The following is a 21,344-nucleotide window of genomic DNA, read 5'->3' on the forward strand; positions in this document are numbered from 1 at the left end:
ATATATATATATATACACGAAATCAACAGTTCATAAAGATCAGCTCCATATTTGGTATAGCACTAGCATAAAACATACGATTAAAAAAATGGAAAAAGAGATCAACAATCGTGAAGTAGGGATATGAAGACATGAAATATGCATGAATGATTCAACTCAGTTCTCAATTACAATATAGAGAACAAAATTGCCGACTATTCGTGTTGCATTGTGGCTAGCTAGAGATAGGGTGCTCATTAGGAGCAGGTTGGAAAGCCTATTTCCTATTCGCATCATATCATCATGAAGATGTGGATTACAAGAATTCGTGAATTGTTGCATCCATCGTGACCTAAGTCCTAAGATAGAGGGTGCCCAGCAGGTCCAAGGTTGTGGAACGACTTGTCTCCTTCTCGCATATAATATAGTATAGATGGTTGATGTTCGATCACTATATGGCTGCAAATTTCAAACCTCAGATCAACAACAAAATACAAGCCAAATCCTCTCTAATTCTCCCAAAATAATAAATAAATAAATAAAAATCAAAATATATTTTCCCAAAAAATTCTCTCAAATTTCAAAATACTCTCCCACACCATGCAGTCATGCTTGACAAAATCTATATATGTATGTCTTACTCTTTTTCCTTGGTCCCCTCCTTTTTTTTCAGTGCTATGTTCGGTTTACCCTTTATAAATCAATTCAAGGGTGTTGACATTGAGATACAGAAGTTTTTTGCGCGTTACAAAGCTTGAGTCAGCCTAGGATTTTCCATTTTTGTTCTTCACTTCAACTCTTTCTTCAATCTCAGCTAAATCTTGTTCAATTTTAATTTGGTTCTGCCTTTGACCCTTGCGCATCCTGCAGCGGCTGTAGCTCCGTGCTCCATCGGGGACATGGAAATTTGTGGGTCATAATACATCACAAAGGAGATATATTTTGTAATACGTATTTCAAAATAAATAAAATATAAATATAATATCATAAAAACATTTTGCATAACATGATTGTTTTTAGCAATCAGGGGCATGTGTATTTCTTTTCCATGAGGCAATGCGCATTTAATGTGTTTTAGGTACGTGTCAAAGAGAGATGTAGTGGAGGGTAGGGTTTCTTTTGTCATAAAAAGAAAAGGTAATAATATTTAGACACCCACAAATACCTTATCAACGCATGCATCCCATGATATGAATCATGGATTAATTAGTTTAATAATTTGGATAAGAAAATGAATTATATATATGTTATTAGGATGCAGTTAAATTGGATCGATCGACCTCAAGTGAAAAAGAAAAAAAACTATTGAATGCTAAAAAGATATCCATTTTTTTCTCATCTCTTTTTATTCTACTTTTCTGATTATTCTATTTTTCATTTATTATTGCAAGGATAATGAAATTACAAATATTGGAATAAATTTGAGTATTCAGAATTATTTTGTCCGTTTACCCAAACACAATTTAATGGGTAAGATCAACATGACAGACAGTATTTCCTCAATCAAATTTCTGTTAGATGTTGATTATTTGACACGAATCACTGAGGCCGTATTATGGATCTGGTACTTAAGAGGTGGGTGGCTTTCTCAACTTGCAACTAGATATTCAGTTCGTTAGCGTAACTCAAAATCTTAAGGACTCGTTCACATACGGAAAGTAGATGAGCTTGAGAAATCAAAGACTCGCACTCGATCTGTAGCTGGAGTTTGATCTTCTAAAAATACTACTACTATTTAATAATTAAGCTATATGCATACATGGAAATGTTTTGTATGCGGCTTCTTAGAGATAAAGGATTATAAGTGTATGTTGGATACCGTAAAGAATCGATTCTAGCAGCGAAAATCACGGTCCATAATTGAAAAATCAGAAGTAACAAAGAGTAGTTTCACTACAATCTTGAAAAAAAAATCGGCCGGTTATAAACCACCGCATCCAAACATACACTAAAATCTGTTAATTAGATATATTTGCTTATTGATATGATGCCAAAGACGAGACACACACGTAACTTGAAAAAATGAATCCCTTGTTCTAATTAAATCCTCGGGGAAAAATTACCACTAAGTAACTGACATATGGAAGTGGATCAGTTGGGAAGCAATATTAATATAGTGTACAGGAAGCAGTTGACAATTTATTATTATAAAGAAAACTGATATGGCCCAAATACACGTACGGTATATATGGTAGAGGTTGACATTTATGGATGCCATCTTTTTTACTTTTATGACTTTCCCCAAAAACACTTACCCATCTTATCAATCCAGACAGCAGCAGACAATGATGTGACCCTCGTAGACCATTTCTATAATCTACACACTACCACCATGATGCATACTAAATTATAATCTTCTTGGCAACTTCCTACAACTTCAAGCAAGCTAAATCTATATGTCTATATAAGTAAGGCTCACAAATGAAGTTGTGTATTGTGTATATATTCAGATCATCGAAATCTTGTCATAGATATCGAGCACAATTAATCTAATTAATTATTTAAGATGATTGTGGTAAACAAACGCATTCTAGCTACTTGTGTCTTTCTTCCTTCTCTGCTTCATCTCTATCAATGCTAGAGGTATATATTAATTATTGTATTTTGTCATATAGTGATATAGATCATATATCATCATATATATATTGGATTTGAGATCTGTCTTGTTATTCCATTTTCTAATTTTTGTTATATAAAATTAATTTGTTTTATGTTATTATTTGTACGTGCAGCACAAATACTGAAAGAAAAAAGCAATATGGATAGCACTAGTGATGCTAGCACATATTATCAAAGTGAAACGCATGATGATCACGTATTTAAGCCAAAAGAAGATAAAGATAATGCAAACGAAGTGTTCTCAATGGATTACACTCCAGCCAGAAGGAAGCCACCGATCCACAATTTGAATTGATCGATCGATGGATAAATTTAGTGCCACAACTTATTTTATATACTAGGAAATATTTTACCATGTATTATCCAATGTCTTGCAATTTTATAGCGTTGTAATTATCTAGAATACACGGTAAGAAAATATGCATGTGTACAGTACTCTGCGAGATCTCTATTGAAATTTCAGAATAGTGATACACTGATACTTATATATAAACTTATATATTTACACAGGTATACTCCATTACAACCTATTGCAAAACATCCTAGTTATAAAGGAAATTTTAAATTATTCATATATATATATATATATATATATATATATATATATATATATATATATATATATATATATATATATATATCACCAAATTAACCAAATATATTCTCTTAACATTTTGTTTATTATGAATTTTTATCTCAAAAGAATGTAATATAATCCTTTTATAACAATTTAAAATCTATGTAATTCATTTTTCTTATAATTATTTTGTATATTAATTTATTATTTAATATATTATATATAGAATTAAAATTATATTTAACTTTTACTAATTTTATCTCAGTTCTACTATTAGTAAACTAATGAAATATGAATCAATATTATCCATTAAGAAGTAATTCAAATTATAATGTTTTTTAAATTAACAAAAAATGTGGTTACAGAGCAAATTTAATGAAACATATATATATATATATATATATATATATATATATATATATTGAATTGTTTTGAAATTAAATATAAGAATATTATCAATTACAACACAAAATTAGTAAAAAAAATTATAATTATTGACTACTTTAGAATTATCTTTCATACCATGTTTTCACATGAAGCTTGTAGTATAATATTTATTCTCCTTAAATAAAATTCAAAAGGCATAAGTAAGAAAGAAAATGGAATCTTGTTTTAAATATGAATCACAAGTAAATGTATTTATTAAAGTACTATCCATCATAATATTATGTGAACTCTCTATTTAATAATAAATTAGAATGAATACATTTCAATATCTTTTATATTAATATTTTCTTTGGATCATTTGTTATTTTCATATATTTAAGTTGATTTGATATGACATAACAAAAATTTTGAACATGACACAAAAATAAAAGACTTAAATATGTTTTTCATATATATAATATTTTTTTTTTCATATTGTTATCTATTTTTGTTTTCTACCTAATCTTTACAGAATTTTGTCTTTGATACATGCTGTTAATATTTATCTATTAAGTAATAACGTGATATCACATTATTACTGTTACATCATTGTAATATTAGCCTCAAATAAACTTTATTTAATTTTTTATTGTTGTTGTTAGAGTTGGATAACCCAATGCTAACCTTAAATTTGATATTGACATTGTTAGGGAGGGTAACAATATGTAGAAAAAAAAATATTACGTATATCAAAAATATATTTGAGTCAAAATAAAATTTAATTGGATTGTTTGAAAATGAAAGCAGAACAAATTATTAAACTCGGTATATTAACTGATAAAAGGATTTGTAAAGAAAAAACAATCTTAGGAAATCTCCTAATATATTATAATTATTTAAAAAATCATAAAATTATAGACATCTGAACATTTTAATTTAAGTTGTAAGTATTTAAATAATATGATGTTATATTTGTACATTGATTTTATGTAATATCAAGTTTCACATCATAACATTATAAGTGTTACTATGATATATAATATTTAAACATGAGATTTTTATGTTTGAAAATCTAAAGTTTTTGTTAAAAATTTAAAGTATTGAAATATAATAAACTTACATTATCACTATTAATATTGTCATGTTAAAATGAATAGAAAATAATATACTAAGATTAAAATATTTAAAAAAAAAACCAGTAACTACAATTAATGTGAAATGATTGTCTTTAATTAGTGGTAAAATGATTTCTTAACAACCTCTACCAGTAACTTCGTCATTTGAAATTTACAGTTAGTGCCTCACAACAGGTTGGCGGTTATTACTTTAGTGTCTGATATGATACTAGGTACACTACATAGTTTTATTGCACTTGATACTCAATGCCTTTATCATTCATAAGTAACTTTTAATAATTTCAGTGAAAGCTGAGATATGTTTGGATAGCAGTTAAGAAAATACTTTTATGAATTCCAATACATAAAATAAAGAAAGAAAATGATTGCTTTTGAGAATAAAAATAAAAATAAAAATAAATAAAATAAAATTAGCTCTCCCAGCTGAAATCCAAACATGTACTTAATGGCTATGCAGTTATGTAGTAATTGGTCAGAGGTTGTTTATCATTGAAATTTCCTTTGAAGTATGATCAACGTATTCTCAGTAACTCCCATACTGAAAACTATTAACATAAGTTAGTGTTTTTTGCTGCAACTGTAGCTGTTGAAAACTTGAGATAATCGGTTTTTTGGATACCTAAACAGCATTCGACGGGCGTAACCACAAAAAGGGAACAAAATTGATTAGCTGAGTATACAAAAACAACCGAATATCCATTCCAGCTAGTTAATTATTCCTTCATTATAATTAGCCTCCGCAAAAGCTTGTTTAGCAATCTGGAACAACCTTAGCATGTCCTTATACCACTCGTGGTGAGTTAAAACGCCACACCATAGACTCCTGTGATTCAGAACATTGATGCCAATGCATCTTGTGTGAACCCAGAACTTCCCAAAACAAAATAAAGGAATTTTTTCAGTTCCTTGGAATTCTCTCATAGAAAAGCAAGCTGGCCTCACTGGAAAGAACATCTTCCACTGAAACAGCATGCACTTGAGAATCTGAAATACAAAACCAACGCATTGGAGTTTGATTGAGGTAATCATCAGAGACGTCTTCTGAAAACTCCACTCTTACAGATCTGTAAACAGTGTAATGCCCACTTCCAGCTTTTCCAAAGTGTTCCACAACAGAAACAAGTTGATACAAACATGTTTCTTGAGGTACTAAATTACAAGAAACATCTACCTGCATAAAGCACAACATAGTGAGAATATAAAAAGCACCTCCACCACTAAGTCAATATCATATTGATCATCTTTCCATTTTTAAGATTAAGACTATTCCACCAGAAAATATCATTTAATTCATTTCAGGTCCACAAGCATCACAACAAGTATTGGGCATAGCCACAGAGAAGTAGAAGGGATATATCAAGGGTCCAATCTATAAAAAAATGCATCAATATTAGTAGTATTATCCTCATAAATCATAATTAATTAGTAGAATGCTTTTGAGTTTGATTTTAGCACAATGTAAAAAAATGGTTTGTGGTGAAAAATCTGGTTTTGGATCCATGACATGAAAGAAATTACCTACAACCTAGAGGAAAGAAAATTCTAGTTTATACTTGACAAACAATATTTATGGATGGACAGATACATGAAGCTGCTTTAAAGAGGGCATATTATGGACAGAGACACAAGATGCAAGGATGGGATTTCAAAGTTCAGTGTAAACTAAATGCACCAATATGAAGAAGAAAAAAAATTAAACCAACCTGGTCAATCGATTGCATATGTGTATCTGAGTGAATGCTTTCTGAAGAGCCAGAGCAGGGAAATACAGTGTCATTATGAAGTGTCTGTCCATTTGTAGAGGAGACAAGTCCATCATCAATAACACCATCTGACTTGATCTCCTCTTTTTTTGCTCCATGAAGGCCACTAAATTTCAATGTACTTATCTCAGATTGCAGGTCAGAATGATTAGGAAAAAAAATTCTTTTGTTATACTTCAAATTTAATGGCACACTTTGTACATCTATGTCGTGTTTCTTCACTCCCAGTCTAGTTGTCATGAATGACAACACATCCAAAATCAATGGAAAAGAAATATGGCCCTGCATTACCATCATCACAACAAAATTCCACCATGAAATTCAATGAATATTCATATGCTACTCAATCATAATAATAGTCAAGTTTACATCCAAATTAAAAGCACAATCAATTTAGCATTAGGTATGGGGAACTTTTCTGGGAAAAATGTAAATTATATTAAACCCAAAATGAGTATGGGGAACTTTTCTTTTTCATTTGGGAGGGGGTGGGACGAAAATTGAGACAGATAAAATACGTCAGAGATTCAAGTACCTGCAGTTTGACTAGCTCTCCAAAGACATTCATATAAACTCTTTTCAACTGGATGCATAAAATCTGCAACCAGACAATCATGTTTCAGTTGTTCAGACATTGAACTACAAAAGAAAAGCTAGTTGAGGAAATGATAAATGTCAGATCAGTAAACACAGTATGCATACCCTTGGACACCTAGCCATACTTAGCTGCTTCAAAGTGTGTGAAAACCTGTTTGACCAGGGTAGTTTATCAAGATTATACATTTTTCGGCAATCGCATATTTCTGGGTCAGAGCATCTCCTTAGCTTTTCTAGTTCTACCTGAGTAAAACACAGAAATCATATTGGACAACATAAAGAATAATTGCTAGATTTGGCAACCACCAACTATGTATCTCTGAGCTGCCTTTATCTATCTCTAAATGAATGAAATATTCACACAGGGATGACCTCATTTCCTTCCATTATAGAAAGATACTTGATTGCGGCATTATGCCAACATTGGCTGCAGTGATAATTTTCAACATGTTCAGCAACAATGAACTGCTTCAGGCAATCCACCAGGGTACAACCAACTCTCTGAAACATGCCCGTGTCACATTTAGTAATCAGGGAGCTACAGGAGGAGTGCAGCACTTCTATAATAAAAGAAATAACACTGAAGCTACACTATGAGTGACATTAATTTTAAAACTTACTATTGTGGAAGTATCACTAAGCACAGGTGAAAGAGGCAAACAATCAAAATGCTCAAAGTTAATCGAGATCTGCACTAAATAAATATAAAGTTAAAAAATATAATAAAGACTGTTACAGAGGGATATTATCACAGTTACATTGAGAATAATGATAGAAGAAAGTTATTATAAAAAACAAAACAAAAAATATCTATGTTAAGCTAAATTGTAATTAACAGCTAAATCTGCAGCCAAAAAGTACACTATCAGATCATCAGTAACTTGGATTGCAAGTTTGGAGTAATTCAGTTGGCTTAAGTAATTTCAGTAACCTGCTAATAAGTCTTGTCAAAGTAGCTTAAGAATGTGAACTACTGAGCTGAGTCAGGCAACATGACCTCAAAATTTATCCTTTATATTATTAGCATCATTAAATTTATCAACATGTGAACACTAAAATGTATGAAAATCAAAAGTCAAATAGAACAGAACTAAAATTTACTTTTTTTTCTTAGCTTCTAAATCCCAAACCACACCATCCTATAACCTCAATTCCTATATTTTCCTACATTGCTGACCTTTTGAAATTACTAAATTATTTCTTCCTAGAAGTTTTACCAAGTGACCGTATGCTACCCTACACTCTTTTTCCCTCCAGATGCAACAGCTTCAAATCAAAACTGCAAATCAACAAAAACATGTCTCTGAACCATAGCCTGGCTCCTAGTAGCCACTGGCCAGCTATAGAATGATTTCAAACATAATGCACCACAGACAGAGATGCATAACTGATAAGTCATAGTTTTTAACAAAGCCAGTCTAATATTACAAATACAAACAATGACAATGGAGTGTATGTGCAATTAATGGGGAAAAGTGTATCATAAGGCATTGAGAAAAGACCCATGTACCTGAGATGAACAACTTTGACATGTCAAGCTGCTGCCAAGAATCCCATCAAAAGGTCCAAGGAAGAGTTGCTGCCATCTCTCCTGCTCACTTTGGCAGTCACTCTGTATTGGAGTAAGAATTCTATTATTAGAAGCAAAAATTTCTGCTAAAGAACTCATCTTTGGAGCATAACAACCTCCAAATTCTTCTCTCAATAAGCATAACAGATGGAGAAATGCTTCAGATGCATCCTACAAAAACAAAAACCAAGCATGAACAAGACACACAACTAAAACATAAGTCAGCCACTAAATCAATCCTTAAGCACACACACAACTCTACCTGCTGGCTAGTTAGATTAAAATTTGGAATGTAGTTGGACATGGCAAGCATCATCTTTCGAGGACTCAGTGTAACCCTTTCTGAACTAAATGAACTCAGCTCTGCGCATGCATACAGAACATTCCATTAATGGTTTGAAACGTAAAACACGAATTGATTCGCAATCACAGAAACATACTCAGGCCCTGTTTGGATAACTTTCAAAAAACACTTTTAGGAGAAAAAAAAAAAACAAGAAACTAAACTGAATTAAACGTCTCCCTTGAGCAAACATTGGCTAATGCATAAAAGTTAAAAGCAGCTTTTGGAGAGGCTAAATGAGAGCATCTAAAATTAGCTCATGTATAAGCTAATTTTGACTTAAGCTTATTTCCTTTTACTTTATGTTAACTTAATTTATTCCCTCAATAAGGTTTTACTTCAGCTACCTTCTAGCAAAGTAGCCAAAGCAAGCGCAAGAGGCATGTTTTCATCCAGGTCCTTACTCCCGCACTCTCCAATCACACTGTGAAGAAAACTCTGAAAGCAAAAACAGCTGGCTAGAGCCTGCAACAAAGAAATACACATAAATATTCATTTGGCAATTGAAGAAAGAGGAGAAGCAACAGTGAAGCTTTATTATTACCTGCAAAACAACGTTGAGGAAGCAATTGTTTTGGAGGTTTTGCAAGCCGGGAACAAAGAGCGATTTCTCGAAGCTACTATTGTCTGTAGCGAAGGACCAGGGCAAGGTAAATGGAATCGCCACTTTGGCATCTTTTAGTGCCAATATTGCACCCACTATGCCCACGAGGCCACCAACCGTGACGCCAATCCAATTCATGGAGTTCTCTTTAAACCCCATTTCTTTATTTGAAATTCGAGGTTTCGTTCGCCTCGCCAGCGTAGCGTTGGGGAAACGGAAAGTGACTAGTGAGGGCAGAGAGGGAGACAGACGGAAACTAGTACTACAAAGTATGACAACCTTCTTTTATTTTTTATTTTTTTTTTCTACAAGAAACATCTATTTATAATTTATGAATATTCACTAATCTTTTGGATTCATAAATATCCACTAATCTATTATTGAATATCTATTATTTGTCTGTCATGTCTATCTATAATTATATATAAAAGTTATAAAAATTATCTATTTATATTTATTTTTAAAAATGCTACATCATATGCAACATTTTTTTTTTGTTGAATCATCATATGCAACATAGCATCATCATATTAATTCTTTTTTTTCTAAATTGTAAATATTTTTTATTTGTAGAAACACATTAAAATTTAGTTTGTAAAAGCTCAATAAAGATTCCAAACTTAATTATAAATATTTCTTATTTTTGGTTGATGTTGAACATTTATCGTTGCCTACAAGAATATTTTGTTAATGAATGATTTACTTTCATGATCAAGACCACAAGCTACTAGTTCACATATGATCAACTTTGTTCAAATAATTTCTTTTGCTTTTATACCAGATAAATATTCGGATAGGGTATCAAATACCTACTTGGCTCCACAAAGAAAGCAAATGACATATCATGTAGGTAGTCATAAGGATAATCAAATACTCACTCAACTTTACAAAAAGCCAATAATTACAATTAATAATAATCATTGAACTGAACCACCTAAACCTAGTGTAGGAGGCATATTACTTAAATGATAATCAACACCTTCAAGCCTAAGGTCCAAGACTCAACAAGGTTAGTATAAAGAGGAAAGAACTCACATGTAAAGACCACTATTCATTTAATATGCATTTATTACCATGTTTATGACTTTGAGTCAAATCCTTACTTAAGCTTAAAGTATCTTTTGTAATAGGAACATCTTGTGAGCCTAGTTCAACACTAAGGGATGACATAGCAGAATATCCTTTGACATAAGGGATGACATTCAATATCTTGTGATAGGAACATCTTTAAAGAGCAATCATGATCACTTGTCCACCAATTTTAGAACATGGATCATGAGCCTAGTTCAACACTAAAAATCATAAGAGATCCAGGATCTCCAACACATCCCTCACACATGAGAGCTAAACATCTTTAGCGTGAAGTTTGCAAAATTGAACATTTGTGGTTGGTTCGATAATGGATAACATAATAAACACAACAAGTTGTCATGATAGATTCTAATATCATATTAGAATGTGGGCTACAGATTTAATCCAATCCTACAAATCCAACTTGAAAGGTGAGATTTTTTCACACTTATATATACTATTTTGGTCTCATCACTAGACAACTTAGGATCTCCAACATAAGATGAGCTTGATTCAAAGAAGTTGACATGTTAGAGTTTCTTAAGTTCACAAAGAGGTGAAGCAGGCAACAAATTAGTTTGCAAATTGGTCACATTTTGTATCGAGAATTACATTTTGCATTTCTAATATGCTTGCGGTGTTGGTGAACTTACTTTGACAAGATTTATAGGATTTTATTTTCTCATTTTATTTTTGTGTAATGAATTGTTGTCACTTTTAATATAAAAAATTGAAGAAGTATTAGTCCATCCATACCAACAAGAGGCATTGGCTTTAAACCTACCAACTTTCTCAACTAAAAAGTGCTTTTATTCCCAACTTAGCCACTTTGTTTTCTAAAAATGCATTTGAATCTATATTCTTCTTTTTGTCAAGTACACATTTTATTTCTTCTGAAAAAATATTCAAGTATGTTTGAGAGTCCAGACTCCGGAGCTTTGTTAAGAGGCGGATCGGGCCAGGCTATTAAGAACGTTGTTGGGCCTAAGTGGGTCTGAGGAGTATAAAAAGAGTGTCTATGAAAAACTCTCCGTCCTTCTCTTCTCACCTCTTTTACCTTTCCTTCCTTCCACTTCCAATTTTCAATAATTCACGACTCCTTCCGAGATCTCTCTCTCTCGCCCACAATCCAACCATGGTACTCTCTCTTCTCTTTTTGCTCCTTCCCCTTTCACTTTCACTCAATTCATCCATGGATCGAATCCATTCCAGATCCCTCTTTTTACTTTATTGCCGCTTGCGTCTTCTACTTTTATTTCCTCACTTCCACCGTTAATTTTCCCTACTACTAGTTGCTTTATTTTTTTTTTGGCTTCAACGACTCTGGGGTTGTTTATTTTTTTGTTCTGAACTGAAATTCGACGATTGTGGTAACTGAAATTGACGTTTCCTGTGAATTTTTTGTAGGCGAATACGGGGAATTTAGACGCGGCGATAGAGCAATTGCTGAACGTGGAGAAGCAGATGAGGCTCGCCGGTGACGTGGCGGGTACCAGAAAAGCAGCCACCGATATTTTGCAGCTCTGCTTCGATGCACGAGCCTGGAAAACACTCAATGACCAGATTGTCGTTTTGTCAAAACGACGTGGCCAGCTCAAGCAGGTGCTCGCAGCGTTCCGATTATTATTATTATTATTTTATTTTATTTCATGTGTGGAAAAACCTCTTAGGTTACGTGAATTGCTCTGTGGTGTTTTGTGTGAGGAGGTTTAGGGTTTTAGTTCTCTTTGAAAAAATTGGTAGTTGTACTTATTTGTTCATTTAGAATGGAAAAAATAGTTTATTAATTGACTCAAATTTTGCTTAGACAACAAAATTAGCATGTTAGGGCCGTGAGAATGTTGATTCCCTACCATGTAGAGTTACATGCGAGTAGGCTATCTAAGTTAGTGTCGCTAAATAGCCGCTAAATAGCCGCTAAAGCGGCAATAGTGCCTCTGCATTGCCGAGATCCTCAGATCTGCTATCGCGACTCTGTCTGCTAATGCGGCCGTTATGGTTGTGGGCATGTGTCCTGCATCCTCTTGTCATCTCCGGCGAGTCTCCAGTCAATTGAACTGAGTTAGTATTATGCCGACTTTTATGCATTTTATTTTTATTTGCATACAACTTAACTGTATACACACACAAACACACACACTAAAAGACACTTGTATATCTCCTTTATTGATAGGAGTTTAGTTCAGATGTTATGTAATTGTATCTGTAAAAGGTGCACCAAAGGTGGTGTTGTCTGTTATTAATAATGAGCTGATTATATGTTTGCAGGCTGTAACAGCTATGGTGCAACAGGCTATGCAATATATTGACGAGACACCAGATATCGAAACTCGCATAGAACTCATCAAAACGTTGAACAGTGTGTCTGCAGGGAAGGTCGGTGTGCTATGTTTGAACTTTTGTTTGTTTTTTAATTTTTCATTATTGGATTATGTATGATTTATATGTTTTTATCATTTATTAGATATACGTGGAAATTGAGAGAGCTCGATTGATCAAAAAACTTGCAAAGATTAAGGAAGAACAAGGGCTTATAGCTGAAGCTGCTGATTTGATGCAAGAAATTGCGGTCAGTGTGAATGTCACATGTTTTGTTGGCTTGTATACTTTGTTTTTTGGATGTAACTAATTAGTATTCAGTTTACTTATGGAATGGGTAATCTGAACAGGTGGAAACATTCGGTGCCATGGCCAAGACTGAGAAAATTGCGTTCATTCTTGAACAAGTATGAGATATTTTTGTGTTACTGTGATGACAGCAATAGCAGGTCACTAATTTCTTGTGTTGCAATTCAGTTGCTGATATCAGAATCTTCCATGTCAAATTGTATAGGTTCGTTTGTGTCTAGACCGCCAGGATTATGTTCGTGCACAAATACTCTCAAGAAAGATTAGCCCAAGAGTATTTGATGCTGATTTATCTAAGGAAAAGAAAAAGCCTAAAGAAGGTGATAATGTTGTAGAAGAGGCCCCTGCAGATATACCATCTTTGCTGGAGTTGAAGCAAATCTATTACGAACTAATGATTCGGTAATTGAATATGTACTTCATGTTGCTTTTTTTCTTTTTCTTGTTCCATCATGATGTAGTTGCAAATATTGTGCCTTAACCTTGTATATTTGGTATCTCTTTTCATTTTATTTGAGATAAGTCAACGTCAAGTAAATGGTGAAAATTATTGTGGCTTTTTGGGCTTCTAAACGTAGCTATTTGTTCCAATTTGTGCATTTGAAATGCCCAAGAATAAGGCACATTGCCAATGACTGTCTTCCTGCAATGTGTTCACTCTCTTCACTCTCTGTTAATCTCTCTTGCTTGCATTTGTTCTGGTTTTAAAAGATAGGCAAATGGTAACTAGTCAGTGCCCTTAGTGCCCTTAGGGCACTGGTTAAGGGAGGGGCACTGGTTAAGGGAGTAAAATGGGAAATGTTTGTACTGAGATGCGGAAAAATGCACTCCCCTGTGAGTTTTAAATGTGCTCCCATATGATTTCCAATAAAACATTTCCTCCTTTAATTCCTTAACTAGTGCCCAGCAAGACCCTAAAAGATATAATGCAGTTTGAAGTACATGGTGTTCTCTACTATTGCCAAGTATTCATTTTTTATTCTCTGTTTGATGGTTTGGAAAGAAAAATAATTTGTTAGAAGGGTTAAATCAGCCTGTTACTAAATATCTAAGTATAAATAGAAGAGACTTCATGCAAAGCACATCTGCACATGACTTTCCATGGGTATATTAATTTGCAATGAATTTATAATTCGATAGACTTGTAGATTACCTAAATTCCAATTGCTACTTTTGTTTACCCATATTATTTGATTATTTCAAATACAAAATATCCAAACATTAAACTTGTTTTTGTAAAGGATTATTAGAATAATCTATTGTAGTTAAAACATGCATGGGGAAAGCACTAAAACAATCTTTTGGAGAGATTACATAATTATTATATATTTTTTGAATCATCCTTCAATTAAAAAACATCTTCAAATAAAGCTGAAATAAATGATTCCTAAATATAGGAATTAGACGTTTTAGACTGGACAGTTCTTTTAAAAACTTGATGAATAGAATTGTGACTATTCTTAACTGTTATTAAATATTGTGCAAACATAACTTGCCTATTTTTAGTAGAACATCTTGTACTGAATTAATTGATTTTAAATGATAATGATAGGCCATTTTCAGTTACTAACCAATACGTTCAATTCTCTGATAATTAATCTATTTTTATCTCATTTTCTTTTCAACGTAACCAAAATTACTGTTTTTATGTGTCTGTTTTCTTTTATAACTACTACATATCATTCCTTTACCATCTTGAATCAATCATGTTGTCATGCATATTTGTTAGTTCAAATATTCTGACTTGATGCAAACTGTGAATGCTACTTAGGATTGTATGAAAGGGGACTGTTAAAATCATGTAAAATAGCTGGCATTAGGAATATAAGATGAGTTTGAAGTAACAAACGTCCTGGTTATATATTTTGAAAGTGGCAAATATGTCACTACTTGAAAATATCTTATACGGCAAGGTGAAGACCTTATTTTGTTAACTTTGTAATTCCCACGTAGGTTCATATCTATTGTGTGTTTGTCATGCTGTGAGTGTCCATGTTTGGTATATCATTGAGTTTTATGTTTGACTGTCACCGGCTTAACTCAACCTTCCTCATTTACCTGGGCTTGGGACCGGCTATGATACCACAGGCAGAGTTATTGTGTGTGATATGTTCAGTGCTTTATTTATCAATTGTCATTTGTGCTGTTTATTTTATTTTTGTTTAATCCTAGTTCATTTTGAAATATTTTATTTGAATGTGTTTGAGGAATGACTTATAAAATTTGACAGTAATAAAGTGTATGGAAATTGTCATAGCTTATTAGATTGTACCAGCAAATTGCCCACAGCTTTCCAAATTTGGTGCAAAGATTCTATATCACTTTCAGACTTCAGTGATGTGAAGTGATGTAGATGAGTGTTTGTGTTTTGTACTTTCATGCTACATATTTTTTAACTACTTATTTTATGCTGCTGCTTGCTGCTGATTTTAAAATCTTTGTTGTCTTATGCTGGTTTCTGTTTATGTTTCAAGATATTATTCCCATAACAACGATTATCTTGAAATTTGCCGTTGCTACAAGGCAATATATGAGATTCCATCTGTCAAAGAAGACCCTGCCAAGTGGATTCCAGTAAGCCTTTTTTTTTTCCTTTTTCTTTTTTGCCTTTTCTGTTATTGTGAGATTCTGTTATATGATATTGTGTTTTTCTGCATATTGTCTTTTACATGTAGATCCTAAGGAAAATATGTTGGTACTTGGTTCTAGCGCCCTATGATCCAATGCAATCAAGCTTTCTCAATTCCACCTTGGCGGATAAGAATCTATCTGAGATTCCAAACTTCAAGTATGTTCTCCTAACTTTTATCCCATGTTTTCCAAGTCACGTTCATTTGTTTAGGATTTCCTTGTCATTTGGTGTACCTGTTATATGTGTGCCTAGGCTACTCTTGAAACAGCTGGTTACCATGGAGGTTATCCAATGGACAACTCTATGGGATACATATAAGAGTGATTTTGAGAATGAGAAGGCCTCTGGGAAATCTTTGGGAGAAAAAGCAGCAGAAGATCTAAGGCAAAGAATAATTGAACATGTAAATAACTGATGACATTATATTTCTTCTCACCCCATCAATTTTGTTGGTTGATATTGTATGATATGCTTTATGCTTTATGTTTTATACTTCTTTTTGTGAACATTAATATCGAGCATTTTTTCCTACCTTTTTCAGAATATTCTTGTTGTATCAAAATACTATGCAAGAATTACATTGAAGAGACTTGCAGAGCTTTTGTGCCTCAGTGTACAGGTTTGTGATTGATTCTGGTTGTGGTTGTCTGCTTTTAAGTCTCTATAAGTGTTACAGAGGTAACATTTTTAAATGGTGCATGGGCACACCTAGTCTGCCAGTGGATACTAGTATTACAAAGAAAATTTATGATCTTGGGGGTTGGCAGGGTCTTTTTATGCTGGTGTGCTGCTGGAGTTCACTTACCACTTCAAGTGGTTTATTTTGTTTATTGTTGAGCTGCATGTGGATATGGATATTGCAACAGAATTTATTTCATTTTCTTAAAATGTTATTTCTTTGTGTGATCATCCTAATTAATACTTGTATAAAATTCAGGATGCTGAGAAGCATCTCTCAGATATGGTTGTGTCTAAGGCGCTGGTGGCAAAGATTGATAGACCATTGGGAATAGTCTGTTTCCAAACAGCAAAGGATAGCAATGACATTCTTAACTCATGGGCAGCAAACTTGGAGAAATTACTTGATCTTGTGGAGAAAAGTTGTCATCAGATACACAAGGAAACCATGGTCCACAAAGCTGCTTTGAAGGTTTAAGAAGGTTCGAATCAGCAGTTACTGTCACAGGTAAAGTATTTGTCCCTTTTCCCTCTGTTGCTCCTCTCACATTTTCTTATTGCCGCCATTTTAAGAGGGAGTTGGGGACACGGAAGGGAAGTCTGGTTTATGAAAAATGGTAGAATTGTGACTCTTCACATCTCAAGTAATGCTTGTTTCTGGTAAATGCAGGGGCATCTCAATGATGTGATTTTGTACTGAAGTTGCCTTTTCAGGAAAATGTTCTTTTGAACTGTCACCGACTGAGTTGGTGAGGAATTTCGTTAAACGATTATGCCTTTTTCACTTTTATATTCTGTCACTCATGCTTTCAGGGTAGAGCTGGATATATGCATCATAGTACTGAAAGTAGCATTGTTGTATACTACCGGTACATACCTTACCACTGACTTATGACAGGATCGTAAAAGATCTTGATTGAAGCAGTGGCTGGAAATTGAGTGTTTGCTCATTTATATTCTTTTGCCTGGTTGATTTTTTTCCCCTCTTGTACCTCTTCTTTCTTCTCTATATTACATTTTCTTGTGAAATTTGGACGTTTCGTGCTATTTTCCCTGATGACAAGCAAAACACCTATTTATTTGAGTGCAATGATTTGGGGTTCACCTGAAGTGAACATTCGCCTTATTTGAGAATTTCTTAAATTGTGATATTATCCAAGTTTCTAACCCCCTCTTAATTCTTGTAGACATCTTATTATTTTCCCTACTGAACTGAGATTCTTTTTTCCAAAATATTGGAGGCGTAACCTTAATCTTTTCAGCTATGTCTGTGTCTCGCTAAACGATTGGTGTTGTGACCTTCGTGTTTACCATCATGCATCCATTTAGTCGTTGAGTACCACTGGGGTTAAAGATGGTTTATTGAAATAAAATATAACGTAAATATTTTATGAAAAAGGATCTCTCTAAAATTTATTATCGAAGATCAAAATGAGATCTTCCTTAAGGTAAAAGTAATTATCAAATTATCATGGAAACATATTCTAGTCTCGTTTTTTTATAGACCACATTCTAGCCTTTTGATTGTCGGTCCTAAGTAGCAAATTTATAGCATAACTACCATAAGTTGCGTACAAAATTATATTTCTATGGTGTTTTGCACGTCACTGATATAAATTTTTGTGAACGCGTGGTGAGTTTGCCTCAATGCCTAGCTTGAAGGATACTTCAAAGTCAAACATTGAAATTGCTTTGCTCAGACGCAAGTCACAATTAAATAGAAAGGCATTTATAGAACTGAACTTCAGACTTCAGAGTATATCATTTGCTTCTTTTCTAGAAACATGCGGATCTAAGGGGCGTTTACTTGTGATCTTTCTTTTTTAAAAAAAAAAAAATTATAAGACTGTTAATTGTTTTGAATGTTTCATGTTTTTAATTTGAATATAAAGATTTTTTTTTTGTTTCTTGTACAAATCATTAAAAATAAAAAACAAATTAAAAATATTACTGTTTTGGTTTAAAGTGTAAATAAGAAATAAAAAAGGAAATAAAAATACTGACTGATTAGATTAAAGTTTGTAAATATATGTTTGAATTATAAATATGTTGGTTCTCCAGTTTGATTAAAATTACTTTAACTAAATGTTACTGTTGGATAAAATACTTTCAACGAAAAATGAATTTTTAGAAGCAATTCATATGTTGCTTCCAAGTAAAACTCAGTTTAGTGTCAAACATAGGTAGATATAATGACAAACTAAGTTGTGTGAGATAAAAGTATAGCCTATGTCGACTCGAAATAAAAAGCAATTTACATCAGGCAGAAGAAGAGGAGCTATTATAAGCATAACCAGAAGACCATGCCGGTAGTAGATGCGTAGGATAAATCGAAGGTGGTGCCTGGGGAGAAGTCATAGATATAGTTGATGAAGAAGCCATGGTAGTCTGATCGTAGAGGCTCACGGGTAAATCATGAACATGCGAATAAGAGTTGTCATAAAAATTGCTTGAAGCACGTGAACCCTGAAGAGTCTCAGTGTGTCTGAGCCTAACGTTTTCAGGGAAGTTGAGTTTGGCTTTGTTGCCTCTGAAACGCAAGGAAGCTTGATCGTACGCTCTGGCTGCGTCCTCAGCGGTTTCAAATGTTCCTAACCACACCCTTCTGGCTTTCAAAGGGTCTCTTATTTCCGCAGCCCATTTCCCCCACGGCCTCTGTCTCACTCCTCTGTATTTCCTCCTCGCTTCTTCTTCCTCCTCCACTTTCACCTTCTCTCTTCTGTATTCGTAATCGTATACCGTATTCGCTCTTCTTCTTCTTATCGTGCTTGAACCTTCCGCAGCTAATCATATCCAACATTAAGAAAGAAAAACAAATAAGTGTTCTAAAAAGGTTTTTTTTTTCCACTTTTATATGATGTAACATGTTATGTTATGTGTCTCCCCTGCCGGAATCTTCAATCATTATAAACATGTTTAATATAAATATTCTATTAAGATGTGGGTATTTTGTGGGATCCTATTCCAACCTAACCTTCAGTTCTTGTGTTATTTTTATTATTGTTATTATTATTATGAGTTCGTTGTTCTAGTTATTATTATGTCAAGCATTAGTAGAAAAGCATGTTAAAATAATAAATTATTTGTATACTCTTTGTGAACATGCCCGGACCCATCAACATATATCCTAGACCAGAAAATAAAAAGAAAAAATATTTTATCATTTTAGAATTTAGAGTATGATTATCAATTATGGTGCTTACTTGTTAAAATAGCAGGGAATGAACCTCCACGTAAGAAATCACTTGTATTATCATCTTCCCTTCTTCTCTTGAGAACAGAGTTGCCACCATGAGATAAAGAAGTAGACGAAGGTGGCATAGAACCAGAAGCCATATTTGAAACATCATCACCACCACCACCACCAACAACAATTGCACTATTAGTATTATCAATATTGTGATGAACAAGAGAATAATCTCCACAAACCACACGTGTCAAAGCAGTGATCATGGCTGACATCTCCTTCTCTCTGTTAAAACCCGAAAACATCATTGGCATTGACAACGAGTGGTGCTGCTGTATGTAACTCTGGTCAACCTCGTTACCCTTTTCTCTATCGTTCTTCATCATTCATATACACAAATAACTTCACCATGCACGCCCTTCAAAAAGCCAACTCCAACACAAAACCTTTTCACACAAAGGGAAGAAAATTAAAGTTCAAATTGGGTATAGCCGCCACGGAGAGACGTCGGTGTTTAAACTAAAGAACAAACTTGTACCCAAATACTAAATATCTGAAATAAATGCAACAGTGATAATAAAAAGTTTAAGGAGTTTGAAATATTTGGTTTGTTCCCTCTGCATGCCCTGCTTTAACTTGTTTCCAAAAGCTTTGATGATACCAACAAGTTGACCAAACAATTGCATACAAAACATGGAGCTAGCTTATGGATTAATAGTGATGATGGGTCAAAGGGTTTTAGGTGTGAACCAACTTGGCAGTTCTCAGTAGGTCGGTGCTGAGAAAAAGGTTACAACAGTGAAGCCGACATAAAAATACAACATTTTTTTAAGATCTATCTTAATTTGTATCTTTAGTTACAAGCATTAGAAGTTGAGTATTGGTTGCATTAAATATTTTGAATTTTTTTCATCATAATAATCCAACCTGAGTAAACCCAGATTTATTCAGTTTAGTATGTGTTTTGTTTAATGTTAAATAGTTGATTCGGATTCAAACTCATAAAAGAAAAAACATTTTAGATCTATAATTAATTTTTGATCAATTTTAACTTTAATTTTACTTTAGAGAAGAGTTCAGAATTATTTTTTTTCTAAAATTGATTATAACTTAAAACAATTTCAAGTAATTTTTAAGTTAGACCTAAAAAATTTTATATTAAATTTTGTTCTAACTTAATTTAATAATAAAAATATACAAACATATTGCACCACTTTAAAATTAATCCTGACCAAAATCAATTTTAATGATTGAAAAATGTAATTGCCTTGAATGATTGAAAAATGAGTTTTAACTTTTGTCATCATAATAATTCTTTCTTATTCAAATAAGATGAACTCCAATTAAATATACTCGTGTCTCTACAATAAAGTATTATAAGCTTAATTAAATTAATTAACCGACTTGAAACGCAAATGGCAGATGGATAATTACGTCTAGTGGTGTTATTCTCTGTAGTATCTAAATATATTGGTGTCATTAAGCTGGATTGCATTTATCACCCAATTTGGTTCAGTAAGGATTGGATGAATCTGCAAATTGCTTACGCTAAAGTTAGTACTTGTCTACTTGATATATCAAATTGGTTCAATTT

The 21,344-nt window shown here is 33.0% G+C and overlaps 3 protein-coding genes and 1 long non-coding RNA gene across 4 annotated transcripts; 2 read left to right on the forward strand and 2 right to left on the reverse strand.

Annotated features, from left to right (window-relative positions):
- The first annotated feature begins 2,235 nt into the window (after positions 1–2,235).
- On the forward strand, positions 2,236–3,111 carry LOC114421933. The gene is made up of 2 exons (XR_003668592.1): positions 2,236–2,562; positions 2,712–3,111. It is a non-coding gene; the product is annotated as an uncharacterized LOC114421933 (long non-coding RNA).
- Positions 3,112–5,184: 2,073 nt separating this feature from the next.
- On the reverse strand, positions 5,185–9,825 carry LOC114421932 (ubiquitin carboxyl-terminal hydrolase 27). Its single transcript, XM_028388073.1, has 10 exons — positions 9,495–9,825; positions 9,298–9,415; positions 8,870–8,970; positions 8,548–8,778; positions 7,658–7,726; positions 7,410–7,538; positions 7,143–7,280; positions 6,976–7,038; positions 6,381–6,722; positions 5,185–5,848 (listed from the first exon to the last, which is right to left on the reverse strand). Exons 1-10 carry the CDS (start codon positions 9,711–9,713, stop codon positions 5,576–5,578), a joined length of 1,683 nt encoding a protein of 560 aa, XP_028243874.1. The 5' UTR covers positions 9,714–9,825; the 3' UTR covers positions 5,185–5,575.
- Positions 9,826–11,605: 1,780 nt separating this feature from the next.
- On the forward strand, positions 11,606–17,689 carry LOC114421934 (26S proteasome non-ATPase regulatory subunit 12 homolog A-like). Its single transcript, XM_028388074.1, has 12 exons — positions 11,606–11,763; positions 12,033–12,227; positions 12,894–13,001; positions 13,090–13,194; positions 13,295–13,351; positions 13,459–13,655; positions 15,728–15,827; positions 15,929–16,041; positions 16,138–16,288; positions 16,427–16,504; positions 16,823–17,071; positions 17,234–17,689. The coding sequence occupies exons 1-11, from the start codon at positions 11,644–11,646 to the stop codon at positions 17,039–17,041; spliced, it is 1,443 nt and encodes a 480-aa protein (XP_028243875.1). The 5' UTR covers positions 11,606–11,643; the 3' UTR covers positions 17,042–17,071; positions 17,234–17,689.
- Positions 17,690–18,655: 966 nt separating this feature from the next.
- LOC114423842 (ethylene-responsive transcription factor ERF112-like) lies at positions 18,656–20,452 on the reverse strand. Its single transcript, XM_028390742.1, has 2 exons — positions 19,767–20,452; positions 18,656–19,346 (listed from the first exon to the last, which is right to left on the reverse strand). The coding sequence occupies exons 1-2, from the start codon at positions 20,134–20,136 to the stop codon at positions 18,823–18,825; spliced, it is 894 nt and encodes a 297-aa protein (XP_028246543.1). The 5' UTR covers positions 20,137–20,452; the 3' UTR covers positions 18,656–18,822.
- Between the last annotated feature and the right edge of the window lie 892 nt (positions 20,453–21,344).

The sequence above is a fragment of the Glycine soja genome, chromosome 8 (genome assembly GCF_004193775.1).
Source record: "Glycine soja cultivar W05 chromosome 8, ASM419377v2, whole genome shotgun sequence".
Classification (NCBI taxonomy): Eukaryota; Viridiplantae; Streptophyta; class Magnoliopsida; order Fabales; family Fabaceae; genus Glycine; species Glycine soja.